Raw genomic sequence first — 24721 nt, forward strand, 5'->3', positions numbered from 1 at the left:
TCTGGTATGAACCCTTGAGCGACACCACTGGTTTCCATTTGGACACTGAGCCTTTGACTGTAACTCTTTTGATGTGGCCATCCAGCCAATTCCTTATCCATCTAACAGTCCCTCCGTCAAAACCATAACTCTCCAAACTAGTGGCAAGAATGTTGTGGGGGACCATATCAAAGGCCTTACAGAAGTCTGGGTAGATGACATCAGCTTCTCTTCCCTCGTACGCTGATGCAGTCACTCCATCGTAGAAGGCCACTAGATTGGTCAGGCACAATTTGCTCTTGGTGAAGCCGTGTTGGCTGTCTCTAATCACCTCCCTGTGTTCCATAGACTTCAACATAACTTCCAGGAAGGTCTGTCCCATGATCTTATCAGTCACTGACATGGGGCTGACCAGTTGGTAGTTCTCAGGGTCCTCCTTATTACTCTATTTAAACAATGAGAATAATTCCAAGGATGAAAATAATTCCAGAATTCCTGTATAAGTAATGTGACCCTAACTAACTGTGGGAAGAGTCAAGGAGAGGTAATGAGCCGACGTCCATTCAGATTTAGAAGGAAAAATTTTCCAAGAGAAGACCATTGGTAGGTGAGAAGAAGACTAGGAGGTCTGTAAAGGAGAACCCAGAAAACTGAGGCAGCAGCTTCCAGAAAGGAAGACGTGGAAGGCTGCCTGACTGCTCAGGGTGCAGAAGAACTCTAGCACACAACGCACTGTCCCACCTAAACCTGCATGTAGCTGGAAGGTGTTTGAGGAGGTTGTCCTTTGACAGAACGTTTCTCTGGTCAAATGCTAGCAGCAGATACAAATCCACAGCATGAATGCATGCGCTGGCTACCGCTTGAAGAAGAAACTGCAGCTGCAGTGGAGCTCTATTTGGAATTTCTGTGCTCAGCATGGAAGTTGACCTCTGTCTATTAATAGCTCTTCATTGATACCTTAGTCCCCAGGTAGACGCCATGGAAGTTAACATAAAGCAGTTACAGGTGTGTGGGCTGTGTTTGGTGTGGTGGAGCAAAACTTACCTTGAAAGGTGACTGCTAGTAATCAGGTAATAGGCTGGAGGATTATTGAAAGCAAGCAAAGATGACTTTGGAAAAGCAGTCCCTGTGGGATTTGCAGCATGTTGGTGTTATTACCAGCCATGCTGTCTGGATTAGCAGAGCGTGCCTGTAGGGATCAGTGCGCCCTGTGAGTCACCAGTGGATCATGTGACATGTGAGATCTAGCGTCAGGCTAATGTGTAGCAAGGCGGACTTGACAGAGAATGCTGGTTGCTGAAGTGGCAGCTACAGCAGAGGCGAGATGTCAGTGTGTCATCAAAGCGTCCACAATTCCTTCCTTCCTTTGTTCCTTCCTTCCTTCCAGATTTTTTATTTTCTATCACAGATCAGATTTCCTACTCACAGGGTTAATGGGATGGTGTCTCTCACGGGTGACGTTGTATGGCACTTCTTAGGTGAAAAAATAAAGATACCGTAAGCTTCAATTCAGTAACGAGTAGGGATTGCATTTGTTCAGCACTGAACCCAAGGTGTGTAGAGGCGAAGCAAAAGCATTTCCAGCATGAGCAGAGACAAAGGATGTTTGAAAACATCCACTGTAAGAAGTGCAGCTTTCAAATGGCGTTGTCAGTTATGCTGCAATTATTTGTTAGGCATACTGAGAGCGATGTCACCAGACCTGATGGGCAGTCTGACAAGGAATGCCCAGCCTCCACTTCAGCAGTGTTTCTTCAGACAGCAGTCCTCTGTGTAAAAGGAGAACTCCCAGGAATGCTAGCCCAAGCTGAACAGAAATGCTGACACCCTAATCCTTTGGAGGAAAACTCCTCTTCCCTGCCCTTCTGCTAAGACATTGCTGAGTGCTGGAGCCTGCATATGGTACGGACACACTCTCCTCATTAAGAAGCCTGTTTATTCTGCTGATGGGCGTTGACTCTTGTAGAATTAAATATGAGGAGTGCTTTCTCCACGCCTAGCATACCATGTCTACTCCATGCAGGTGTTTGTGGGTTATCTGGTTAAGATACAACCTGTCTCAGGATAGCCATGAAAAGACCTGGATGGCCTTTACCATCTCCTCGTGCTGCTTCTCCTCTCAGGGACCAATTTCTGCAGGTCTTTCCTGACCTCACAGCAGGGAAAAGGGAAGTGAATGCATCTTTCCTTTAGGGAGTTTGAATAACAGATTTTTCTATTGGTCGTGTCTTCTCTTTTCCAGTGATGACATTCTTACGTGGCTTCCTGCAGCCTGAAAAAGACTGAGCATCTCAGTGGAGAAGGACCAGATTGTCTAACTGAGAAGGGAAACACAGTGGCTGGTAGGACAGGCCTGTCATTTGAAGTCGGGCTGCACTTGAACGAGTGCCCGAGTTGCACAGTTACTCAGACACCTCTTATGTTCTCAGCTAACGTCTCTGGAAGCAGTCGCTGCTGGGCAGTGGGTCCTGGCTGAGAAGGTGACCTTCCAAGTGCCCTTTCCATCACCCATCAAAGCAACTGGACGGGTCCTGCTACAGGGGAGGTGAGGAGGGGAACAGGCCTCATGGGTAAGAACAGGGAAGGAAATGGGTCAGAAATGAAGCAATGATGACAACGTGCCACCAGATAGCCAGCAGCCATAGTGTCAGGGTGCTCTAACAGTGCTTGCATCCCCTGTCCTGAGGAGATTCCCTGCTCACCCCACTAAAGGCTGCTGGGGACACACCTTTCTCTCCATGAGGCTTGTATTTGGCAAGGTCTGAGTTTAACCTGAGAGATGGGGACATTGTTTGAGCTCTAAGCAAGTAGATCTGGGGAAATGTATCTCATAGCCTCTCCAGCTCGAGCTGCAATGGCCACTTCACTTGGTCCCTGCATTGACAGGCAGCACAGGTGTATATTGCCTCCCTTCCAGATCAGTTTCTTCAGTTCTCTGAGAAGTGCCTCCAGCTAGCCAGCATCTTGCAGGGTGACTCGTAGGGTCTCAGAGCAGAGCCATGCCGTGACCCCACACTGCTCTTGGCCTCAGCTGTTACCTAAGCTTGGATTTTATCTCTTTAGGCTCCAATTCCAAAGCCTTCCTGTGCGCTAGACTGTATTTCTCACACCTTTCCTAGGAAGGGTCAGTACTGCTATTACTATAGCAATCCAAACATCTCTTACATAAAAACAGTGGGATTCAACAACTATGTGTTTATACATGTGTCGCCTTTGGTTACTTCATTTGGTGGGTGTGTTACTACTGGCAGCCTCATTTTCTACCCACAAAATGTATTTGGAGTGGGGGATGCCCTCCATTCTCCTAAATGTTAACAGCTGTTACCCTCAAGTGCTCTCTGAACCTCTGTCTTTCTACACAGCTCTTAGCCTTTGCACCACAGACAGGATTTCTGTGCAGCTGGTATATTCCAGTAGATTTCTTCTCCATGAACATGTCCAAGTGTCTTTTCAATCCATGTAATCCTTTAGTTTGCAGTGACACGGAGTTCCACAGCTTAACTGCATGCTTTGTGAAGAACCCACGCGTCTTTGTGGCTTTGAATACCTTGCCTTCAGGTAGTTTCATTTGATTTACACACACACACACACACACACACTCACACACTCACAAACACACACTGTCCTCCACCTTCTGCCCTCTGCACTCTCCTGTTTCTTTTAATGCCAGAGCCGGTTGGAACATTGGTCCTGTCAAGCCTCTCCACACTGTGCTGATTTTACAGTTCTGCTTTGTATGCCCACTCAGTTCTTTCCCATCTGAAGTCTCTGGATTTGTTTAATTGGTCCTCCTGTGGAAGCCCCTCCATGTGTCTGATCACCTTTATTGCCTTTGGAATCATAATTCCTTGCAAATTCAGTTTGTCTCTTTTTGTTTTCTCTTTTTCTACCACTGCTGAGAAATGAGTGGGTATTTTCACACAGTTACACAGCATACATGGAAGACCTTGCTCCTGGTGGGTAATTGTCGGCTCACAGTCCATCTTTTCATATGTGACACTGCATTATGTTTCCCCACACATATAGTTCTGTGGTTTTAACTGTATTGCGCTTTGTATGCTATTTCATGCCACTGTTTATTCAGTGGCATGAAGGCCTTCTGCATTTCTTAGGTATCAGTCATTGTCCTTACTGCCCAGAACAGCATTATTTTATTGGGAAACATTGTGTTCCTTCCTGTTCAACACCTCTTCAGCTTGATTTATCAAGAGCTTGAACAACACAGGCCCCAGCACAAATAACTTTTTTTTCACTCTGTGTCTTTGAGGATTATTTATCTGAGTGAGAAGCTTCCTTCTTATCCCATGGCTTCATCGCTTCCATAAAAGCCTTTGTTGGGATAGCTTGCTGAAAGGTTTTGGAAATCCCAGTTGATTATATCAGCTGGATCTCCCTGCCCACGTGCTCATCTACCCTTTCAAAGGTTTCTGTGTTGATTCACATATAAGGCTGACTTGAATTTAATGGAATACTGTCTTTGGAAGGACATAAATAACCTGTCCTCAGTTCCCCATACCAGTTCTTTCCCAGGAGGTGTTACATATTGCGGGTTGGTCCAGTGCTCACTGGGAATTCAGAAGCCGTGGCTGTGACAGTCCTCTGAGCTCTGCCCCAACAGGCAGTGACTGAGACTGAACATGATGGCTTTTTACCCCTGCTCTCAAGTCTTCATTGTCAGTTCATGTGGAGCTCTGCTCAGGCTCAGAATCAAGCTGCCATTTGTCTGCCCAGCTTCCTTGTTACTTTTTCTGCACATTGAATGGAAAATCAGTAGGCTAGACTGGAAATGCCAGCTACTAATGAAGACTGCTGTGTTTCCCTTCCACTGATGGGCTATTGCGGCTGCCTCTTCTCTGCTCACTGTCTGCTGTGACCTCTCTTGCCATAGGATAGTGAGAGAAGCTCCTGTTTGAGGCCTTGAGTTTCTACAATATCACTAAGGAAAGCACCACGTTCAACAGATGGGCTCTCTCATCAGGAAAGAAAGATTCCCCCAGGCAGGGTAGTGTTTCAGAGGGTAGTGTGCCAGAGACTCAGCTTTTGTGGACACTGACCTGATTTACAGGAAGAAAAGGAACTACCACAGAACTGTCACCAGCCTTCTCCAGTTTTAGCCCAAGGGGAGAAGATATTCTTCACGGTCCCCCTGTCTAGCTAAATGTCGTGGTTTAACCACAGCCAGCAACTAAACACCACGCAGCCGCTTACTCACTCCCCCCCGCCCCGCCCCAGTGGGATGGGGGAGAAAATCGGGAAAAGAAGTAAAACTCATGGGTTGAGATAAGAATGGTTTAATAGAACAGAAAAGAAGAAACTAATAATGATAATGATAACACTAATAAAATGGCAACAGTAATAATAAAAGGATTGGAATGTACAAATGATGCGCAGTCCAATTGCTCACCACCTGCTGACCGACACCCAGCCAGTCCCCGAGCGGTGATTCCCCGCCCCCGCTTCCCAGTTCCTATACTAGATGGGACGTCACATGGTATGGAATACCCTGTTGGCCAGTTTGGGTCAGGTGCCCTGGCTGTGTTCTGTGCCAACTTCTTGTGCCCCTCCAGCTTTCTCGCTGGCTGGGCATGAGAAGCTGAAAAATCCTTGACTTTAGACTAAACGCTACTTAGCAACAGCTGAAAACATCAGTGTTCTCAACATTCTTCGCATACTGAACTCAAAACATAGCACCGTACCAGCTACTAGGAAGACAGTTAACTCTATCCCAGCTGAAACTAGGACACTAAATTAATGAAGCAAACATGGTGGAGGCTAAAGAACACCTTCTGCCAGCTTCCCAAGAAAACATAAACTCTGTTGGTTATCAGCCCTCCACAAATCTTCCTTGGAGAGCGGCCAGCAAAAGGAGCAGCTCACACCTGACATGTTGCGCAACTGGAAACTGATGAGGTGCTGTATGGGTAAACATAATGTAAGATGTTGTTTGGGACAGAAGAGTAGGAAGGCTGAACTGGCAGGAGTCACTGTCAGGAATTATTGTCCTTAATTTCTCTTCATGTGATGTTAAATTTCTATTCATGCCCAGTGACTAAGTAAGAAAGAAGGGGTAAGTAGTCATGAACCAGATAACAAAAAGCTGTACCATGACATAGGTACACAGAAGTTATAAGCCAAAGCTGTGCCCAAAAGCTAATGCTGATATAGACCTAACCACTAAAAAGACAAACAAAGGAACACTGGTGCTCATAGTGCATATGCAAAGGCATATACGTTCTTTATTCTCTAGACGTTAACTTGGTTACAAAGACACATTGCAGAAGAAAGCGACTGAGAGGTTCACATTTTGTGCAGCCCTCAGGTCACTTTGCTGCCTCAAGACATCCTCACTCTTCCTCTTCTATCTTCTTGCCATGAAACTCCCGACTCTTCACTCGGAGCTTGTTGACCTGCGACTCTGCAATGTCAGCCCGTTCCTCAGCTTCTTCCAGCTCGTGCTGGATCTTGCGGAACTTGGAGAGGTTGACATTGGACAGCTCCTCCTGTGTGGGGAGAGCGAGTCGGTGGTGAGGAGCCCAGGGCAGGGGTGTCACTCCTCCTGCACCTTGGCCTTGCAGGGTTGTAGCTCTTCCACCCCACTCCCACCGCCGATTACACGTAAGCCTCACACAGACCTCCTCATCCTCCCTTATTCAGGACCCCACTGTGACAAGCTTCGCCAGTACTATGTCACTCCTGAGGAGCAACTTTGTCACTTGGATTTGTCATTTGTGTACTTATTCTCCCACTACTTGATGCCCAGCTATTGGTGCGGCTTATTAGGTTGAGAAAGACCCTGAAGCCTTCTGCTGTTGATTACTAGCAGAGATTCATGAACTTCAGTTAACTTCAGTCAGTGGATGTAGCCCCTGGGTTTGTTTAGTCTGACGTCCTGTATAAAACAGGCTGCAGAATTTCCCTCAGTTCATCACTGACTGCTGCAGGGTGCCCAGAACTCAGCAAGGCCTCATGACACGACAGTAAAATGGTGTGGCCAAGACTGTTGTATCTTGGGAGATTCTTTCATGCCCCTTTCCTGCTATTCGTACTCATCTCAGTGAGCGTGCTGCCACAATGGAAGGTGGCTCCTGCCCATTCTTCGAGTAATACTTACAGCCTCCTCAGCTTGTCTCTTGTAGGATTTCACCTTCATTTGCAGCTTGTCCACCAGATCCTGCAGCCTGAGAATATTCTTACGGTCTTCCTCAGACTAGAGCGGTTGGCAAGCAGGAAAGAGAATGAATTGTTGGTTCTGCATCATGTGAGGTTAACAGTTCCCTTTGGGGATGGTGTGCACAAAATCTGACTTGCTGTGAGAAAACTCTGTCAGCCCAAGGCGGCCTCCTGCCTTACCTGGTAGGTCAGCTCCTTCACCCTCCTCTCGTACTTGCGCACACCCTTCACGGCTTCAGCGCTGCGCTTCTGCTCAGCATCAACCTCCCCTTCCAGCTCCCGCACCTGCAATGAGCACCCCATCTTTGGAGCTTCCCTGCTGGCTACTTACGTGACGTGCTCACTCATGCACAAATAAAAGCCCCACGCACTCTGGCCTCCAGCTTCTGGATTTGCTTCTTGCCTCCCTTCAGGGCCAACTGCTCGGCTTCATCCAGACGGTGCTGCAGGTCCTTCACCGTCTGGTCCAGGTTCTTCTTCATCCTCTCCAGGTGGGCGCTGGTGTCCTGCTCCTTCTTCAGCTCTTCTGCCATCATGGCCGCCTGATGAGAGCAAAAGGTCAAAGCCATTTTCAGGCTGGAGACATCCTGGGGACTATACATCCACCATCAGCAGTGAAAGGAGCCCCCGACTCACATCTGTGATGGCCTTCTTGGCCTTCTCTTCAGCATTGCGGGCTTCCTGGATCGTGTCCTCCATTTCACCCTGAATTTGGGCAATGTCGGTTTCCAGCTTCTTCTTGGTGTTGATCAAGCTGGTGTTCTGTGCAACAGGAAAGACATGATTTGAACTTTTAGACCTCATGCCTCCACATCAAGAGCTAAAAGTGTGAGTATTGTTTATGAAAGTCTTTAATGCAAGAGTCCTCTTTACAGCTGTAGCAGCAAACCAGACATGGGTGGCTGGCTAGATTGGCCATATTACAGCATAGCTCTTCAAGTGTTTACATAGTAATCACTTGCAAGATGCATAGCAATCGCATTCTGTGTTGTCCCTTGTTAATGGGATTAGTTTCAAGGAGCATGCCTGACCTGGGTGTGGAGGAGCTGCACACGTTCAGTGGCATCCAGAAGCTCCTGCTCAGCCACTTTCCTTGACCTCTCTGTCTGCTCCAGGGCTGCCCGTAGTTCCTCAACTTCAGCCTGCAACAGGTTTGCTCTGCGCTCCACCATGGCCACCTGCTCCTTCAGGTCCTCCTGTGTCCTGAGAGCATCGTCCAAGTGTATCTGGGTATCCTGTAAAAAAGGCAAGAGAATTTGCAAGGTGGCAGCGTGTGCTTGGGTGCCAAAAATGTCAGCGAAGGCTCTTCTCTTTCTGTAGCTTTGCTGAACAGACCTTGAGCACTGCCTGTGTGTTTCTCAGGTTCTTTTGTGCCTCTGCAGCCACGCGGTTGGCATGGCTCAGCTGGATCTCCATTTCATTCAGGTCTCCCTCCATCTTCTTCTTCAGACGCAGGGCTTCATTCCTGCTCCTGATCTCAGCATCCAGGCTGCTCTGTAAGGACTCCACGACTCGAAGGTGGTTTCTCTTCATCTGGTCGATCTCCTCATCTTTCTCTGCTATCTTCCTGTCAATCTCAGACTTCACCTGGTTGAGCTCAAGCTGGAGGCGCAGGATCTTCCCCTCTTCATGTTCCAGGGAAGCCTGGACAAGTCAGCAGGAACAGTGACTTAAACTACTGCTTCCTTCCTACGTAATCTCTTATACAGTACTTCACAAAATCTAGGCTTGCTTTCCTGACATTTCTGCAGATAAATACTCCCATACTTTCAGTCTGGACACCATTTATTAGCACTGTGTATACCTCAGCTTCCTCCAGGGAAGCTTGGAGTTCATATTTCTCCTGCTCAATCTCCTTCTTGACTTTCTCCAGCTCATGAATCGCCTTTCCTCCCTCGGCAATCTGCTCCGTGAGGTCGGAAATCTCCTCTGTGGGAGCAAAGACCAACAGCATGGTCAGGCACAGAGCAGAATGCAAAGGGCCCTGCCACACCAAGGTGACAGGCAGCTTTGCCAGCCTGCAGGCACAGACCCATACGGAAAGGTGGTAGTGCTGGATAGTGAGAAAGCCCAGCCAGGAGCAGAGGGCCAGGGACTTACGCTGCAAGTTCTTGTTCTCACGCTTCAGCGTTTCCAGGTGGTCCAAGGACTCCTCATAGGCATTCTTCATCTTAAACAGCTCTGTGCTGAGAGACCGAGACTCCTTCTGGGAGGCTTCCAGCTCAGCCTGCGTTTCCTCGTACTTCTGCTTCCATTCTGCCAGGATCTGAAGAGAAACAGGACCTCAGTGTGGATGTGGCAATCAGGAGGGGATGCTCTGCCCAGGAACCCCAGGCCTGGAGCCCAAAAGACCTTGTCAAAGTTCTTCTGCTTCTTATCCAGAGCTGCGCAGGCAGCATTTGATCGCTCCACATCAATCATCAGGTCCTCCACTTCATTCTGCAGCCTCTGCTTTGTCTTTTCCAGGGAGGCACATTTGGCATTTACAGCTTCGACATGTTCCTCTGCATCCTGCAGGCGTTGTGCCAGCTTCTTCCTGGGAGGAGATAAGCACAGCTCTGGGTTAGAGCTTAGAGGGGAGCCGATTTTGCAGTGTTCATGAGAGGGCAGCTGGCCACTTTGGGAGCTTTGAGCCTAGCGTTTTTCACAGTGTTTTTTCTGTTCCAAGATTGCATGCAGCCCAAAGGGTCTATCACTTCTGTGTCTTACCACCTACTGAGTATTTGGCCTGTCTTAGCCTTTCTAGCCCTAAAGGCTACGTTTGTCCTTCCAATCTGCACTTTTTCCACAGCATGCTTTCCTCTTCCTCCCCCTCTCCCCTCTACCACAAAGACAGTATATCCCTGCCTTTGTACTACCCTTGTCCTAACCCACTCTCAGAGACTCCAGTTCCCCTTGACAGTCTCAGTCTTCTCCAGCCACTCGACATCCCACATTCCTCACGTACTTGGCCTCCTCCAGCTCCTCCGTGCGCTGAATAGCGTCCGTCTCGTATTTGGTTCTCCACTGGGCCACTTCGCTGTTGGCCTTGGACAGGGCACGCTGCAGCTCCCCCTTGGCTTCCTGCTCCTCCTCATATTGTTCCCGGAGCAAGTCACAGTCGTGGCGAGCGGACTGCAAGGCGTGGGCCAGGGCGTTCTTGGCCTGTGGGGACATTGGAATTGGTAGCCTCAATACTTGTCTTGAGATGCCTCTTGACAGTAAAATTAGAATGAAACTCTAATTAGGCAAATGCAAAGCTGGGAGCTGATGAAGCCTTCATCAATGTATTCTGGAGGATCAGGATGTGTTAGTGACAGGTGCTCTGGGGACAGTAATCTGCTGTTCCTGTCAATGTTTTGACGTATGTGTCTGAATCCCGTCTCAGAGAGTATCGTCAGCATCTCCTGAAAGCCTTGTGGATGACTTCCTCTAGCATGACAATCATTACGCTTCCTTCCCTCTCTAGCTTATGAGTGGGGATATGTGCATTACTGGTGTTCCCTCCAGTACTACATGTGTTTGGGGAAAGATTGTTGAACCAATCTTGGATCAGACAGGGTTCTCCGGACGCTTTTAGGGATTATGTAGGTTGTGGACAGTAGGGTGCTTCCAGACCTTTATTTCTTCCTCTAGATGTCTCTTGAGTTCCTCAATCTGTTGGGTAAATCCTTGCTTGCCCCTAGACAGCTGAGAAATCAGAGCATCTTTTTCCTCCACCTGGCGTGAATATTCACCTGAGAAGGGTAAAGTAAAAAAAGGTAACTAGACTACTAACAATATGACAGTTTCTGCCTGTAAACCTGCGTAGTCAGGAGTGGCCTGGAGAGGTTATACCAGTTGTCACTTTGCACCCTCTGGTATGCTCATGGCACGCAGATCCTCCTATTACCCCTCAGGAAAGAGGATGTCTCACCTGATTCTGTCTGCAGACGAGCCCTTTGAGTATTGAGGTCATTGATCATGCGCTGATTCTGCTCCTCCTTAGTTTTAATCTCACTCAGCTGATCCTCCAGAGTGCGGCACATCTTCTCCAGATTTGCCTAGATAGCAAACACAAGGAAGGAAAGGAGATGAACACCTGCACTCTGCCTTATTCTCACAGCAGGGATTTTTTTTATGAGAATGTGGCTGGTAGGCATAGCCTATGTGCCATACCTGGGCCCTGTGAGCATGTCCTACTGCAACTCTATACCTTGGCTTTGGAGACAGACTCCATGTTACTGGCCAAGTCGTCAATCTCCATCTTCAGCTCGCTCTTCTCCTTCTCCAGCTTCTGCTTCACTCGCTGCAGGTTGTCGATCTGCTCCCCAAGCTCAGCTGTGCTGTCCGCGTGCTTCTTCCGCAGGGCGGCAGCTGTGGCTTCGTGCTGCAGCGTGGCCTCTTCGAGGTCACGGCGCATCTTCTGAAATTCTGCCTCACGCTTCTTGATCATATCGATCTGAGCTGCGGTAGCCCCTCCTGCTTCTTCCAGGCGCTCGCTGATCTCCTCTAGCTCCCTCGAGAGGTCAGCCCGATGCTTCTCTGCTTTTGCCCGAGAGGTTCGCTCTGCCTCAATTTCCTCCTCCAGTTCCTCAATACGAGCCTGGGGAACATTAGGGGACCCTTCACACCCATGCCCTCCTCCTACCTGACCTGAGACTGGGTGAGAGAGGGGAAGGAACAAAGACTTGCCTGCAGCTCCTTGATCTTCTTCTGTAATTGCATGCCCAGGGCTTGCTCATCCTCAATTTTGCTCTGGATCTGGCTGATTTCAAAGTCTTTCCTTTGGGCAAAGCAAACCATGTCAGAGCTCAAAGCAAAAAGACAGGTGCACCAGCCCAGCACTCAGGTGCCCCACGGCCCCACCTACTTCTTCAGCTTCTCATCCAGCTGCTGCTTATCATTTTCCAAATCCATTATGCTGTCATGGGCCAGCTTCAGGTCTCCTTCGAGTTTCCTCTTAGCTCTCTCAAGGTCCATGCGCAGTTTCTTCTCTTGCTCCAGGGACCCTTCCAGCTAAAACAAACAAGACCATCAGTGCTCTGCTGGCTATGCTTTCCTCTACGAGTTTTTCTTTTTCATTTAGCTGCACATGTGCTTACGTCATCCACTTGCTGCTCCAGCTTGGTTTTAGCTTTGGTCAGCGTATTGACTTTGTCCTCTTCTACCTGCAGGTCATCCAGTGTCTGCTGATGGGCCTCTTGGAGGGCTTTCTTCTCTTTTGTCAGCTTGGCAATGGTCTCGTCCAGGGCTGCCATCTCCTCTGTGAGGTTTTTCACCTGTTGATTGTAAGAAAGTGCCAAAAGTCTGTGTAGAAGACTTGACTGCTTAGTGCAGTGACCTTTTCACTTTGCAGTGCTTAGCCAGGAGCTTGTTTTTCATTTGGGCTGCCTCGCTGCCCCACTGTGATGCTCCTGGTATGTTCCAAACCTAGCTTTGTTCTGAGGATACCAGGCTGATGTGGGAGGCATCTGTCCCTTCAGCCTTTATGTGACCCCCTGTGTGTGTACCTTGTTTTCAGTGGCATGCTTTTCCTTCTCCACTTTGGCTAGCGTTAACTCGAGGTCATCAATATCTTTCTTCAGCTCAGAACATTCATCCTCCAGTTTTCTCTTCTTGGCTGTCAGCTCGGCATTAATTTCCTCCTCATCTTCAGCCCTTTCAGTCACCTCCTTAATTTTGGCTTCCAGCTGGATTTTGGTTTTGATGAGCTGGTCACATCTTTCCTCAGCATCAGCCAAGCTATCTGCCTCCTGGTGAGGAGACACAAATTTTTATGAGTTGTAATGTTTTGAAGTTTCTCCGCTCTGTCTGTTGTATCACTGAGTAGGTGTGTATTAAAATGGGCACTGAACCTGGCCTTCCACTCCAGCAACTGGAAGATCTTGCCCGGTGTCTACCGGGAAAGCTTGTCATCTGGAATCAACATTGATTCCAGATTTTTTGTGTCTCTAAAAATGCCTCACAGAGAGGGTAGCTTTTTCTTTTTAATTCACTCATCATGAACCTCATAATATTTGGGGAGTAAAGGCTTTGTGAGAATAATTCAGTGGAGCAAGCGGTGTTTTGTTTGGTGTGAAGAAACCGCCTTTTCCTAACTGAGTTTGAATGGAAACTATCCATGTTTCTGAAAGTAATCAAGGCCGCCTAGTATTGCTGGACGTAGGAAAAGTGGGTCCTTCTCAGGTTTGCCTTTAGTCTGTTAGACAGATACACTGCTTTGAAAGGTGAGTAGATGGAGATACTTCCCTTCCAGTTCAGAGCTCTCTGCTGTGGATTACATGTTGGCTAGTGTTACATGGCTCTTTCCTCAGACAGCAGGAATGCCGAGTCTCATGTGGGGCTGCCCTGAGCCTCACCATGCCCCTGCCAGTGCCTGTTTACTCAGAGTGCCTTAGAGTGTGTGATTTAGACTGTTTTCTACTGCACGGTAGTCAGCTTCCTGCAAGTCTCTGCTTAGGGTAAGAAGCGTTCTGACTGTGTAATATTCTTTTCCCAGGGACAAATGAATGGTGATACTCACTGCCTGGACTTGGAGCTGCAGGTCATTTTTCTCCTGCAGTAAGGTCACCATTTTCTCCTCCAGCTCCTTCCTCTTTGCCTCAGACTTCGCAAGCTCTTCCTTGGTTTTCTCAAACTCTTGTTTCATGTTGGCCATCTCCTTCTCAGATTCTGCACTCTTCAGCAAGGGCTTGATCTTGAAGAACAGCTTCATCCAGGGCCAGTGCTTGACATTCATGAATGCACGAACATTATACTGGATACAGAAGATGGAGTCCCTGAAATAAAATTCACATGGCTATTGCATAGCTTTATTGTGATGAATTTAAACTTCATCAGTCAAGTACCATGAGAAGAAACTAAAAATGAGAAATGCCTACCTCCTCTCCACCATTCTCTGATACTCCACTCTCATCAGGAAGCCCCTGCACCTGGCTTGTGTCATGGTCATAATCTCTGCTAGTTTCTCATCTCTCATCTCCTCCAGAAGACCTATCAGCCCAGCTTTGAAGAACACCTTAAGAAACAGAACATTGTAGCACATGAGCCTCAGTGCATAACAGAGGCACACAGTGTTTGAACGCAGGACTTTTTCCTACCTTGGTGTGACCAAATTTGTACTGGGTGTGGTCCACATCAATGGACGCAAGAAGCTTCTCTGAAGCCTTCTTGCTGTCCATGAACTGACCTTCTGGAATAGCACTTGCATTAAGAACTCTGTATCTGCAGGAGAAAGCAGAACATGAAGAAATCCACATTACTGGAACCACCAGTGCAACTGAACGCTACAGGCTTCTAAGCAACAGCTGACTGTCTGACCGAGTAATGTCATGTATTAGAGACAGTCCATTCTTTCAAGATAGTGTCAGTGAAGATTTCATACTGTTACCTCAGAGTCCAAGGGAGTCCTGATCATCAACATAAAATCAATCAACAACTCACAATAAAACATGTCTATGTTACTACATAGGTCCTTTTTGAAATATAACGTTTCAAGTTTCTTAAGGTACTCAGGCTATATAGTTTGTTCTGAATGGGGAGAAAGATGGAGCACTCTTACCTTTGTTTGAAGTCAGCATACAGGACTCTGCTGGGGAATCCTTTCCTGCAAATTCTGATCCCTTCCAGCACACCATTGCATCGCAGCTGATGCAGCACCAGCTCATGCTCCATGGCACCTGACAGATACCACCATTAGTGACTACCCTATTGTCTGATACTCAGGAGAAGAGCTTTTGTGCCTTGAGTTTTCCTCCTATTGGATCTCCTTACCAGGTGTTTTAGTTTCATTTGGGATGATGCATCGTACAAAATGGGGGTGAGTGCTGCGTAGATTTGTCATCAGCTTGTTTAAATTCTCCTGTGAGATTACAAGGTCAAGTTTAGATTAAAGTTTGTAAGCACTGCATGGCTATATATGATGTACATATAAAAACTGAATCTTTCAGTGTCTTGACCTATCAGAAATGCATGTTTATGATAGTGTAAACCTGCTTCAATACATACAAATCGGAGTCCGCTCAGGGAATTACACACCTGTTTTCTTACAGCAATTCTACACAACTCATATATTATTTCAGGGGGTATTTTTAGTAATGAGGTAGTGAATTCTGCCCTTACCCGGAAAAGAGCTGAGACAGTCTGGAAAGAAGAACCCTTCTTCTTCCCTCCTTTTTTGCCACCAGCCTCTGCAAATGGAAGAAAAGAAAAAAAAGTATTAAAATATGGATATTGCATATTGGAGACTACAGAACACAAATCAACTTTAAATGTTTAGTGTTTACTGCTTTAATTCTGTGTCAACATTGTCCCACACTCAAAATACAGTTTTCACAGAGCTGACCTGCATCTGCTCCACCATAGTTGGCAAAGAGTAAGGCCAGTGTCTTCACAGATGATTTCTGGTACAACCCAATGACAGTTTCATTCAGGGGGTCTTTGTTCTTCTCCAGCCAGCCAGTGATGTTGTAGTCTACTGTGCCAGCATAGTGTATCAGGGCGAAGTGGGCCTCAGCCTTGCCTTTGACAGGCTTGGGCTTCTGGAAGTTGCTGGACTTGCCCAGGTGCTGGTCATAGAGCTTGTTCTTGAAAGAGGTGTCAGTTGCCTTGGGGAACATGCACTCCTCTTCCAGGATGGAGAAGATGCCCATGGGCTGGAAGGTACCACAAGAAGTGACAGTGAAAAATGATAATGATGTGAAGCGTGTGTTACCAAGATCAAAGGTATCAGTGTGTTACTGGTAGCATCTCAGCCTGGATAAGGGCCTAAGTTTGTCACAAGTTGCCCTCAGCCAGGGAGCTTAGTTCTGCCTTCCCTTGCCTTCCCGCAGCCTAGAACTGGTAAGAATGTCTGTCTGGTTCAGGTTAGAGTTGGGAGTAGAATTGGAGGGAGAAGTGGTAAAGAGGAAAATAATTGGGAAGATAGCTACAGGAGACCCAGCTGTTATGGGAAGTCAGGCGAGGTGACATTTATTTCCCAAAGTTGTGTGGGGAGTTCTGATTTGAGTCTTCAGAGGAAAAAGGAACGGAGAGTGACTCCAGTTTGTTTTAAAGAAGTCTGTTGGTGGGAGTCCAGGCTCTCTTTTCCATGCTTGAAGACCAGGTAATGCAGGATTCATGACAGAGATTTGAGTTTCCTAATTTCTCTTCCCCAGACTAAAATAAATTCCAGTGCAAAATATTTTGTTTCACTGACACTGAATGTCTGGCTGTGAGTTCTTTCTGAGCTGAATCTGGCTCAGTAACATCACAGAATTCCAAGATACATTGTACACTTGTATGGAAAAGGTACCTTCTCAATGAGCTCAATGCAGGCAGCCAAGTCCATCCCAAAGTCAATGAACGTCCATTCAATTCCTTCTTTCTTGTACTCTTCCTGCTCCAGCACGAACATGTGGTGGTTGAAGAACTGTTGCAGTTTCTCATTGGTGAAGTTGATGCACAGCTGCTCAAAGCTGTTGAACTGCCCAAAGGAAGGAGAGGTGCACAGGTTCTCAAAGTGTGGCAAACACCCCAGGGTTTTGCTAGCATTCTCCTAACAGAGCATTCCGCTGTTTGATGTTCCCCAGCTGAAACACCACTCCTAAGTGTACTGTAACAGTGTGTGTTTCCTTAGCAGGACTTCTATTGTAAAATTCACTGTCCTCGAAGGATTTCATTATTATTACTTTTGAAATCAAGATAAAAGTAACAATTCTCTTTTACTGTGCTACTCAAATCAAATCCTTCAGTAACCTTAGCTGCAGCATTGTGTAGGTGTCTCAGCCCTCTGACCTCCCAGAGAGTGGAAACCTCCTCAGTGTCCCACCCAAGAATTTCTCTGCCCTCAGATCAACAATCCAGGGTTTTCTCTGCCCTGACACATAAGTCCTAGCATCATCACTGCATGCATAACACAGGAAACATGCTGTGAACTTTCCCATAGCACTACCCTTTCCTTGGCTCTTCCAAGAGCGTCCATACCTTTGGCCCACATCTGTGTTAGCCATAGTCCCAGAGCTGTCTCTTTGTTTGCAAAGCCTAAGACCTTTGCAAGTTCAAGGGCCTCTGAGACCCTTTGTCAGAAAGCAGAGCTTTCTTCTACCTGTTGACGTTAGAATCAAAGTGTTTGTCAGTAAAGCCATTTGAGGGTGCTACTGTGGCAGAGAAGAGGGAGGGGTTTCTAGGAAACTGCGGATGAGGAGGATAAACTGAATCTTCTTAAAAAGAAGCATGTTTCTGAGTCCTGATGACCCCTCCTTGCCCCTCCCTTGACTATGGTGCCAAATCCTTGTTCCTTACGTCAAAGATCTCAAAGCCAGCAATGTCCAGGACACCAATGAAGTACTGTCTGGGTTGCTTGGTATCCAGCTGTTGGTTGATGCGAATAACCATCCACAAGAACATCTTCTCATAGACAGCTTTTGCCAAGGCACCAACTGCGTTGTTCACCTCAAGTAGAGAAGAAAGGACTGGAGTTACCTCCTAGGGTCAAAGAAGAATGCTCAAGTACTCTTTCAAGCCATGTATTTTCAACCTCCAGATTTTACCTGTTCCACAGTTTGACCTTTGGTCACAAATTCATTCCCAACCTTGACTCGGGGATAACACAGGGCTTTGAGCAGGTCAGCTGAGTTAAGGCCCATCAGGTAGGCAGCCTTGTCAGCCACTAAAGAGGGAGAGAGAGGGAGAGAGAGAGGCATTTATCTTTGGACAACGGCTAGAATTTGGTCAGTGTGAACAACTCTGCTCTTCATGTTCTAGAAACAGGAAAGCATTGGTCTGGTCTCATACAGAAGGTCTGGGAAGGAATGTAAATTCTGGAAGCTAATGATGGCCTTCTTTGAAAGCAAGAACAGGTATGGCTTGGATAGGAATAGCATGAATCTGGAATTTCCCAGAAGAACTCCAAAAGCCTCTGGGAATACATGGGGCATGCATGCAGCACATTCCTTTTCTGTGGAAAGTGGCTTTCTGCATAACAAAGAATAGAGGATTTATTTCACAAAAAATATGATTGCATGTCATGGCGACTTAGTGGTTGAAGGTTTTACAGAGAGAGTGGTATCCTGCATTGAAGTTGAAGTTCCCCCTTTCCGGCTGTGTGTGCCTGGGCAGTATCCATTGGATAAAATAATGGTATTTCCCATGATCAAGGAAGCACCTCTGCAGTTACATAGACAATGAACAAAGATGCATTTCCTCAGTGCTTTATGTGGTGACTCAGGGCAGCAAATGCCTGTCTTTGGAGGCTAACATATCATCTCTGCAAACAGAGAAGTTCTTTGAACAAGACAGTTGCTGAATTTGCTGATACCTTCTGTGCCATCCGGCTCTGCCTGCTCCTCTCTTTGTTTCTGCTTGAATTTCAGGTTCCCGTAGTGCATGACAGCCCCTGTCAGCTTGTAGATGGCAGTCTTTTCATCGGCAGTGAAGCCCAGGATGTCAATGGCACTCTGCAGTTGAAACAATGAATTAAAATACATGTCCTTAGTAGGTCACCTATGTCACCTTCAAGACATGTACAGTAGGTACCTTTTTCCTGTGTTACTTACATCTGTAGCCATGAGCTCCTCCTGGTCATCGATACTGGGAACACTGACCTCACCTTGACTCACAAAGTGGAAATCATAAGGGTTGGTGGTAATGAGGAGCATGTCTGAAAGCAGGAAAAGGCAAGGCACAGGCTTAGTTTTGCCAACCAGGTAATAGAGGGAACTGTTGCTCAGTGGTCATCCTCAAAAAGACATAATGATCCCTCCTACCAATTAGCTCTGGCTTCTTGTTGGACGTGATTTGATAAAATATGTGGTAGCTTCTTTCTGCCTTGAGCTGGAAAGTGACTCTGGACTTCTCCAGCAGATCTGGAAAGGAAGGTAGAAAGAGTTAGGCACAGGAAGGCACACGGAAGTGGGTCTTTAGGAAGGAATGGGATCAGGCCAGGAGAGTCTCTTACAAGTTTCAATGTCAGCAGAAGCCAGTTTGCCTGTAGCTCCAAAGTGGATTCTGATGAATTTGCCCTGTTAAGGAGAAGCAGCAGCATTTCAGCCTGGATGGGTTCTTTTGACATCTCCTTTATGTGGAATACTGCCAGGGCCATCACTTATCTTGTAATGAGAGGGAGAGATTTTGTCCAAAGCCACAACTTACAAAGCGTGAGGAGTTGTCATTCCTCACGGTCTTGGCATTTCCAAAGGCCTCCAGCAGTGGGTTGGCGCTGATGATTTGATCCTCAAGCGTTCCCTACAGGATGATAATTATTGCTGGTTATCCTTTCCAAAAATCATGTCAGGAACAGAGGAAAACATTGATTCAGGCTAGTATTTATTAATTAATTATTTCATTCTCAAGTGTTCCCTACAGGATGGTAATTATTCAGTTACAGTGTTTAGCTGACATGGCAATTACCTGCCAAGTGTTCAGTCTGTTCTTCTTGACTCACCTGCATTTTGCCTGACTGCTCCTCCTTCTTCTTCTCCCCACTCGCTGCAATTATTGCGAAGTACTGGATGACACGCTTTGTATTCACAGTCTTCCCTGCACCAGATTCTCCACTGTCAAACCAAAGACAGAAGCAGAGAGCGTGTGGTCAGGCAGGAGGTCCCCTGGCATGGGGCAGCCCAGCGGGGACCCGAGCAGGGAGTGTACGTACGTGATCAGGATCGACTGGTTCTCGCGATCTGTGAAGGAGGCAGAAACAAAGAGATGATTAGTATGTGTCATGGATATCCTGGATAAAAATATTCCTGGGACTTTTAGAAGATGCACTATCTGTAGGCAGCTCCTTCCTTTCATAAAGCTGTGTGCCTTCACCCCAATTCCTTTTGAACGTTTTAAAGTTGGGAAACCGACATGTCAACACTGGTGTGGATGTCAGGTGTAGTATACGTGCTTCTTTTTCTGCCTATTCTCTTCATGTCAAGCTGCTCATCTTCTTTATGAAAAGGATTCCAACTAAGCAGTATTTTTGTAGAGTTACTGATTAATTGAACTATCTGTAAGCTAAAGTGAACGGAGCAGGTGCTTCTCATAAACTTTATAACATAGGAACAACCACTCCTGACCAGTCCATGGGCCCTCCTAGATGTTTTTTTCTGTCAGTGGCCAATTGATTGTTGCCTAAAGAAAAATCACAAAAACATCATAAGCATGTAGTAGCCTTTTACCAGCATACTTTCCAATACTCTAGAATATTGAAAATTTGGTACTTCCAGAGCTAGATGAGATGGTTTTGTGTGTAATGGCCTGGGCTGAGTTTGCTTTCCAGAATTTTTTCTGGTTCTTTTTCAATCCATGCTCGGTTCTTTCTGTGTTGCTTCAACTTCTATCACCCAGTCTGCTCTTTTTTTGAACCAGTTATGGTGTGAAGGAAAAAAAAATGCAGCTAGTGTTGAGCTTGTTTTTTTGTCTGCTCTTTCCTTGTCCATTCATCTTCTCCATGCCATGGATAATTTTATTACGTAGCACAAATCATTTGTCTAGAGTTACCTGAGCAGATGTCCTGCCATATCTTTCAGAAACCTTTTCATCTTTGTCTTGACCTGTTCCATTTCTACTGTATTCTGTTTTGAAAAAGGCAGTGCAGAAATGCATCCAGTACACAAGGTGCAGGCATTCCTTGGGTAACCACCATGATATAATGATATTTTCTCTTTCGGTCTCTATTTCTTGGTCAGTGATCTCAACTTGTTATTTTGTAGATTTCTGATCGCTGAGCCAAAATTTTTGAAGCTGTACTAAAGGATATCTATAACAGAAGCAGTAGTTGTCAGCAATGAGCCCATCTTTTGGGTTTTTTTCCTATGTCCATTGTTTTACATTCTTGCTGACCAAACTTTGTTGCCACATCACTGAATAATAATTCGATCATTTAATGTCATAAAGTCCCTCTGAAATTCTTCACTGTTAGACTTCATCTTTACTGGCCTAAAGGACTTAGTCAAATCAGAAAGATTGTCAACATTTCCAGATCATTTAAAAAAATGTTGAACAGCAGAAGTCCCAGAACAGATCCCAGTGAGACTTCATTGATAAAATCTTGGCACTATGAAAACTGAAAAAAAAAAATTTTTACCATGTCTTCCTTTTTCTTACCCAGTTCTTTTTGAACCTTCTCAGTTCTATAGCTGGTAGTGAATGTAAGCGTAAAAATTATGTCAAGAATAGCTGCTTTATCAACTCTATTGAAGATCTTTGTTGAATTCATATGGGTTACCTTGACCAGCTCTCCTTTGTTAAAAAAAAAAACAGTAGTTTTGTAAGGCAAGACTTCCCTTTAAAATAAATGCATCTTTTTTTCTTGGTAAGTCACATATATTCGCATGCCCAGCAGCTGCCTTGTTTAGAAATTGCTGGCAGTTTGCCTTTTACAAAAATCAAGCTTACTGTTATGCTGTTCCTTAAAACTCCCTCACAACCCTTTTAAAAAGTTAGAGTAACACTTGCCGTTTTCCAGGCAATTGTCAGTGAGAATTTTTGACCTGTAGAGTTCCACTGGCATGCCTGGTTGAATTCTGTCCTGGCAATTTGCTAGTGTTTATTTTATTGTTGGTTTTCTTTAAGGACACTTCATTCAGAAGAAGTTCCTCTGATGAATCCCACTGTAAGGAGGAGTTCCAGAAATGAGTACTTCCCACACTGCTTTAAGGTAAACAAATGAAAATCTCATTTACTTGTTCTGATATGACCTTATATTTTCCAAGTTGTCTTTTTAAATTTTGACTGTGTCAGTACAGACTCCACAGACTCATCTTAAGCCCTTCTGCTCCTTATGTGTAAGAAATAAGCATAAGTTTTTATGCATGCTGCAAGTTGTTCTCAAACCTGTAATTTTGCATGCCTTCTTGTGTTTTCACAGTTAACTAGCCAGAGTTATGTTTTGGAGAAAGTCTATGTGTGTTTAATAACCCACCTTAACAGGCTGTGTAGCTGGACTGGCTTGCAGAGAAAGTGCTTTTTGCCAGATGATTTACATTTGTTCTAGGCCTCTAGGATGGTATTTTCCAATAATCTGCATGCTATCTGAAGAGACTAAGCCATTAGGTAACTAACTCCTAGCGGAAAAGTCTGGGTTTGCCTTCACCAAGTTCCTGCACATCTCTTGAAGGTGTCAGCAAGGGTAAATGTATGATGACTTAGGTAAATACTGCCAGGATAAGACACAGTAAACAAACATCAATCTGTTATTGTTCCATTTTCATAGTATTCTCTTCCAATCAACTTTCTTACCGCTCTGAATACTACAGAAATAAGAGAGGGGGGAACAAGATTTACTTTAAGAAATTAAACTATGCCTCTCTTTGTTTAATATTTTTCTGACTAATCTGCTCTTTCTTGAAAGTCTGGAGATTTAGACAATGCTAGAAAAGTTTTCACTATCCTTCTTCCTTATTGGTTCCATTTATATTAATGAATGGAAAAGAAGAAATTGTTTCTGAGATGGGGGGAGGAAGTATCAATTTTCCCAGCAGGTTTCACTGTAGTGTCTAAGACTGCTTCCTGAGTCTTTGTAAAACCACCATAGGAAGCATTGGCTTTGATGTTGAATCTCCTTTCCCTTTACACCCAATCTTGTTTACAGAACTCCACCCTAGTGACTTTCAGTCCTGCAAAGCAAATCATTCAAAGAACAATCCTCTCAGCTAACAAAGCACCAGAACTTCAAAAGTTTATCCAAATTTCTTTGAAGGAAAATCTGACAATGTATTCAGCATTAAACCGTATCCTCCCAAAGATCTTGGACAGTAAATTCTAATGTTGACTGTTAGAAACATGATCTCAGTGATGATATCCAGTGAAGAAAATAATTCCGGTGATGAGAGGACTTCCGTCCTCCCAACACCATTAAACTGAACTATTTTGCAGTGAAAAGACTTCTTTTCTCCTCTGTGAGTGTTCACAGCCAAATAATTTTAAAGAAAACCAAGCAACTCACCATTTAACATGAACTGATAGGCATTGTCAGAGATGGAGAAGATGTGTGGAGGGGCCTCCTGGCGCTTCTTGCCTCGGTAGGCCAACACCACCTCCGGGTTGTACACCGGCAGCCACTTGTAGGGGTTGACAGTGACGCAGAAGAGACCCGAGTAGGTCTGTGAGGAAGGGAGACAGCACGTTGGCTTCCACTTAGCCTGGCAGAGCAGTTCCTCCTAGCTACCCAGAGGAAGACTGCTGCTGCTACTTACGTAGATCATCCAGGCTGCATAACGCTCTTTGAGGTTGTACAGCACAGCGGGTTCATGGAGGTGGGTCATCATGGCCATGTCCTCGACTTTATCATACTTGGGAGGGTTCATGGGGAAGACCTGATCTTCCTTCACGGTCAGAGTCTGCCAAGGAAGAGAGACTGATATATGTCAGCTAAGAGCCCAGAGTGGGAATCAAATTCTGTTCTCAAGCCTTGTTTTTTACTCACCTCTCCTGCTTCAGACTTGACCGTGACCTTCCCTGATTCCCTGCTCTGGATTGTCCCTTTCACAAAGGATTCCTTAGGATGCACCACAAAGACGGATGACTTGGCATCAAAAGGCTTGTTCTGGGCCTCAATTCTCTCCTTTTCCGATTTTCGGAGATAAGGAGCTGCCTCCCCAAAGACAGCCATCTCAGAATCCGGAGAGGCCATGTCTGCACTTTATTGAAAGCACGTCAACAGAGAACCCTGTGGGAGAAAACAACTGTAGCATTAATACATTATTCATGTACCTTGTTTGCAAGGAGACCTTTTCAAATGTTTTAAAATTAAGCACATACTACAATTGCTAAAATTAGCAAAAATAGCCTTACTCCTCTTTAATGATTTAAACCCAGGAGAGAAGAATCTTTTTTTCATCCTTGAAAAATACAGAATAATCTTTTAAAAACCACTGTTATTTATGTCTTGTGACACTGTACAGATTGTACATTGACTTTACAAATTGTACAGTGTCATATTTGAGAATATGAATTAAGTTAAATTAACCTTATTATTCTTAGGTAAAATTAAAAAAAAGTTATAGGTAGAAAGCATACAAATGCCTTGAAAGCAGATGGAAAAACTTATTTAGAAACCAGTTTGAGAGGGAAGAATATACTGCATAATAAATGTGGATAGCTAACTTCAACAAAACACTATATCCAGCACTCTTACCTTGAATCTTTTCTTGGAGACAGGGCAGAGCGCTATAAAGACACTTTTATAGAGTCTGCTTGGCAGATGCTCTGGATTCCTCCTCTTTCTTCGGTCAAAATATTTTTTGGCAAACGTTCTTTGGCAAAGCATTGTCTGGCAAACTTAACCAAGGGCATAATTGTCATTTGATTTGACGAGCTATATTTAGAAAAGTTTTGTATCTTACCAATGAAGTGAATGTATTGACTATAAATAATTTGACAAGAGATTTAAGGAGACAATCTCCATTAGTCAAGGAACTTGGAGAACTTGGATGTAGTACTTATGGATTCTATTGATGCATTTCCAGTGATTTCCTCCTGGACTCAAAGCAGATTTTTATTGAATCTCTGTGCTGTAACTATTCCAATTGCATTATGCAGATAACATTAATATTTTCCACATGATGTTCTGAGGCTGATGAAGAAATGCATTAATGGCAGTAGATAAACCGTGTGAAAGAAAGCCAACAGAATCTTGTTAAAT

At 45.4% G+C, this 24721-nt stretch overlaps 1 protein-coding gene and 1 long non-coding RNA gene across 3 annotated transcripts in view; one reads left to right on the plus strand and one right to left on the minus strand.

The window, feature by feature from the left end:
- LOC138688126 (uncharacterized) overlaps positions 1 to 24721 on the plus strand; it is a 92308-nt gene that overhangs the window by 32757 nt on the left and 34830 nt on the right. Inside the window, exons 3-4 of one of the 2 annotated variants that reach the window (XR_011327178.1) lie at positions 21652 to 21736; positions 21825 to 21863. This is a non-coding gene — a long non-coding RNA (uncharacterized lncRNA). The remainder of the gene's footprint in view (positions 1 to 21651; positions 21737 to 21824; positions 21864 to 24721) is intronic. The other variant, XR_011327177.1, reaches the window with a different exon arrangement.
- On the minus strand, positions 6178 to 23765 carry LOC138688123 (myosin heavy chain, skeletal muscle, adult-like). Its single transcript, XM_069798839.1, has 38 exons — positions 23504 to 23765; positions 23274 to 23417; positions 23024 to 23180; positions 19742 to 19769; positions 19532 to 19643; positions 19240 to 19332; positions 19046 to 19109; positions 18855 to 18953; positions 18645 to 18748; positions 18407 to 18545; positions 17640 to 17758; positions 17392 to 17541; positions 16403 to 16573; positions 15455 to 15764; positions 15232 to 15299; positions 14884 to 14971; positions 14672 to 14789; positions 14211 to 14334; positions 13992 to 14128; positions 13634 to 13889; positions 12621 to 12863; positions 12213 to 12389; positions 11981 to 12126; positions 11803 to 11893; positions 11324 to 11713; positions 11045 to 11171; positions 10747 to 10865; positions 10097 to 10293; positions 9502 to 9685; positions 9250 to 9415; positions 8954 to 9078; positions 8485 to 8793; positions 8181 to 8384; positions 7786 to 7911; positions 7521 to 7691; positions 7330 to 7434; positions 7091 to 7186; positions 6178 to 6479 (listed from the first exon to the last, which is right to left on the minus strand). Exons 1-38 carry the CDS (start codon positions 23708 to 23710, stop codon positions 6324 to 6326), a joined length of 5820 nt encoding a protein of 1939 aa, XP_069654940.1. The 5' UTR covers positions 23711 to 23765; the 3' UTR covers positions 6178 to 6323.

Source organism: Haliaeetus albicilla, chromosome 12 (genome assembly GCF_947461875.1).
Source record: "Haliaeetus albicilla chromosome 12, bHalAlb1.1, whole genome shotgun sequence".
NCBI classification, from domain to species: Eukaryota; Metazoa; Chordata; class Aves; order Accipitriformes; family Accipitridae; genus Haliaeetus; species Haliaeetus albicilla.

Bases quoted from the DNA above. Each gene is read 5' to 3' on its own strand.
- LOC138688123 (XM_069798839.1), bottom strand. From the start codon at position 23,710: ATGGCCTCTCCGGATTCTGAGATGGCTGTCTTTGGGGAGGCAGCTCCT. The intron at 23,418-23,503 runs GTGAGTAAAAAA...CTTCCTTGGCAG, and splicing joins TCAAGTCTGAAGCAGGAGAG to ACTCTGACCGTGAAGGAAGA. The intron at 9,416-9,501 runs GTCTTTTGGGCT...GTTTCTCTTCAG, and splicing joins AGCAGAAGAACTTTGACAAG to ATCCTGGCAGAATGGAAGCA.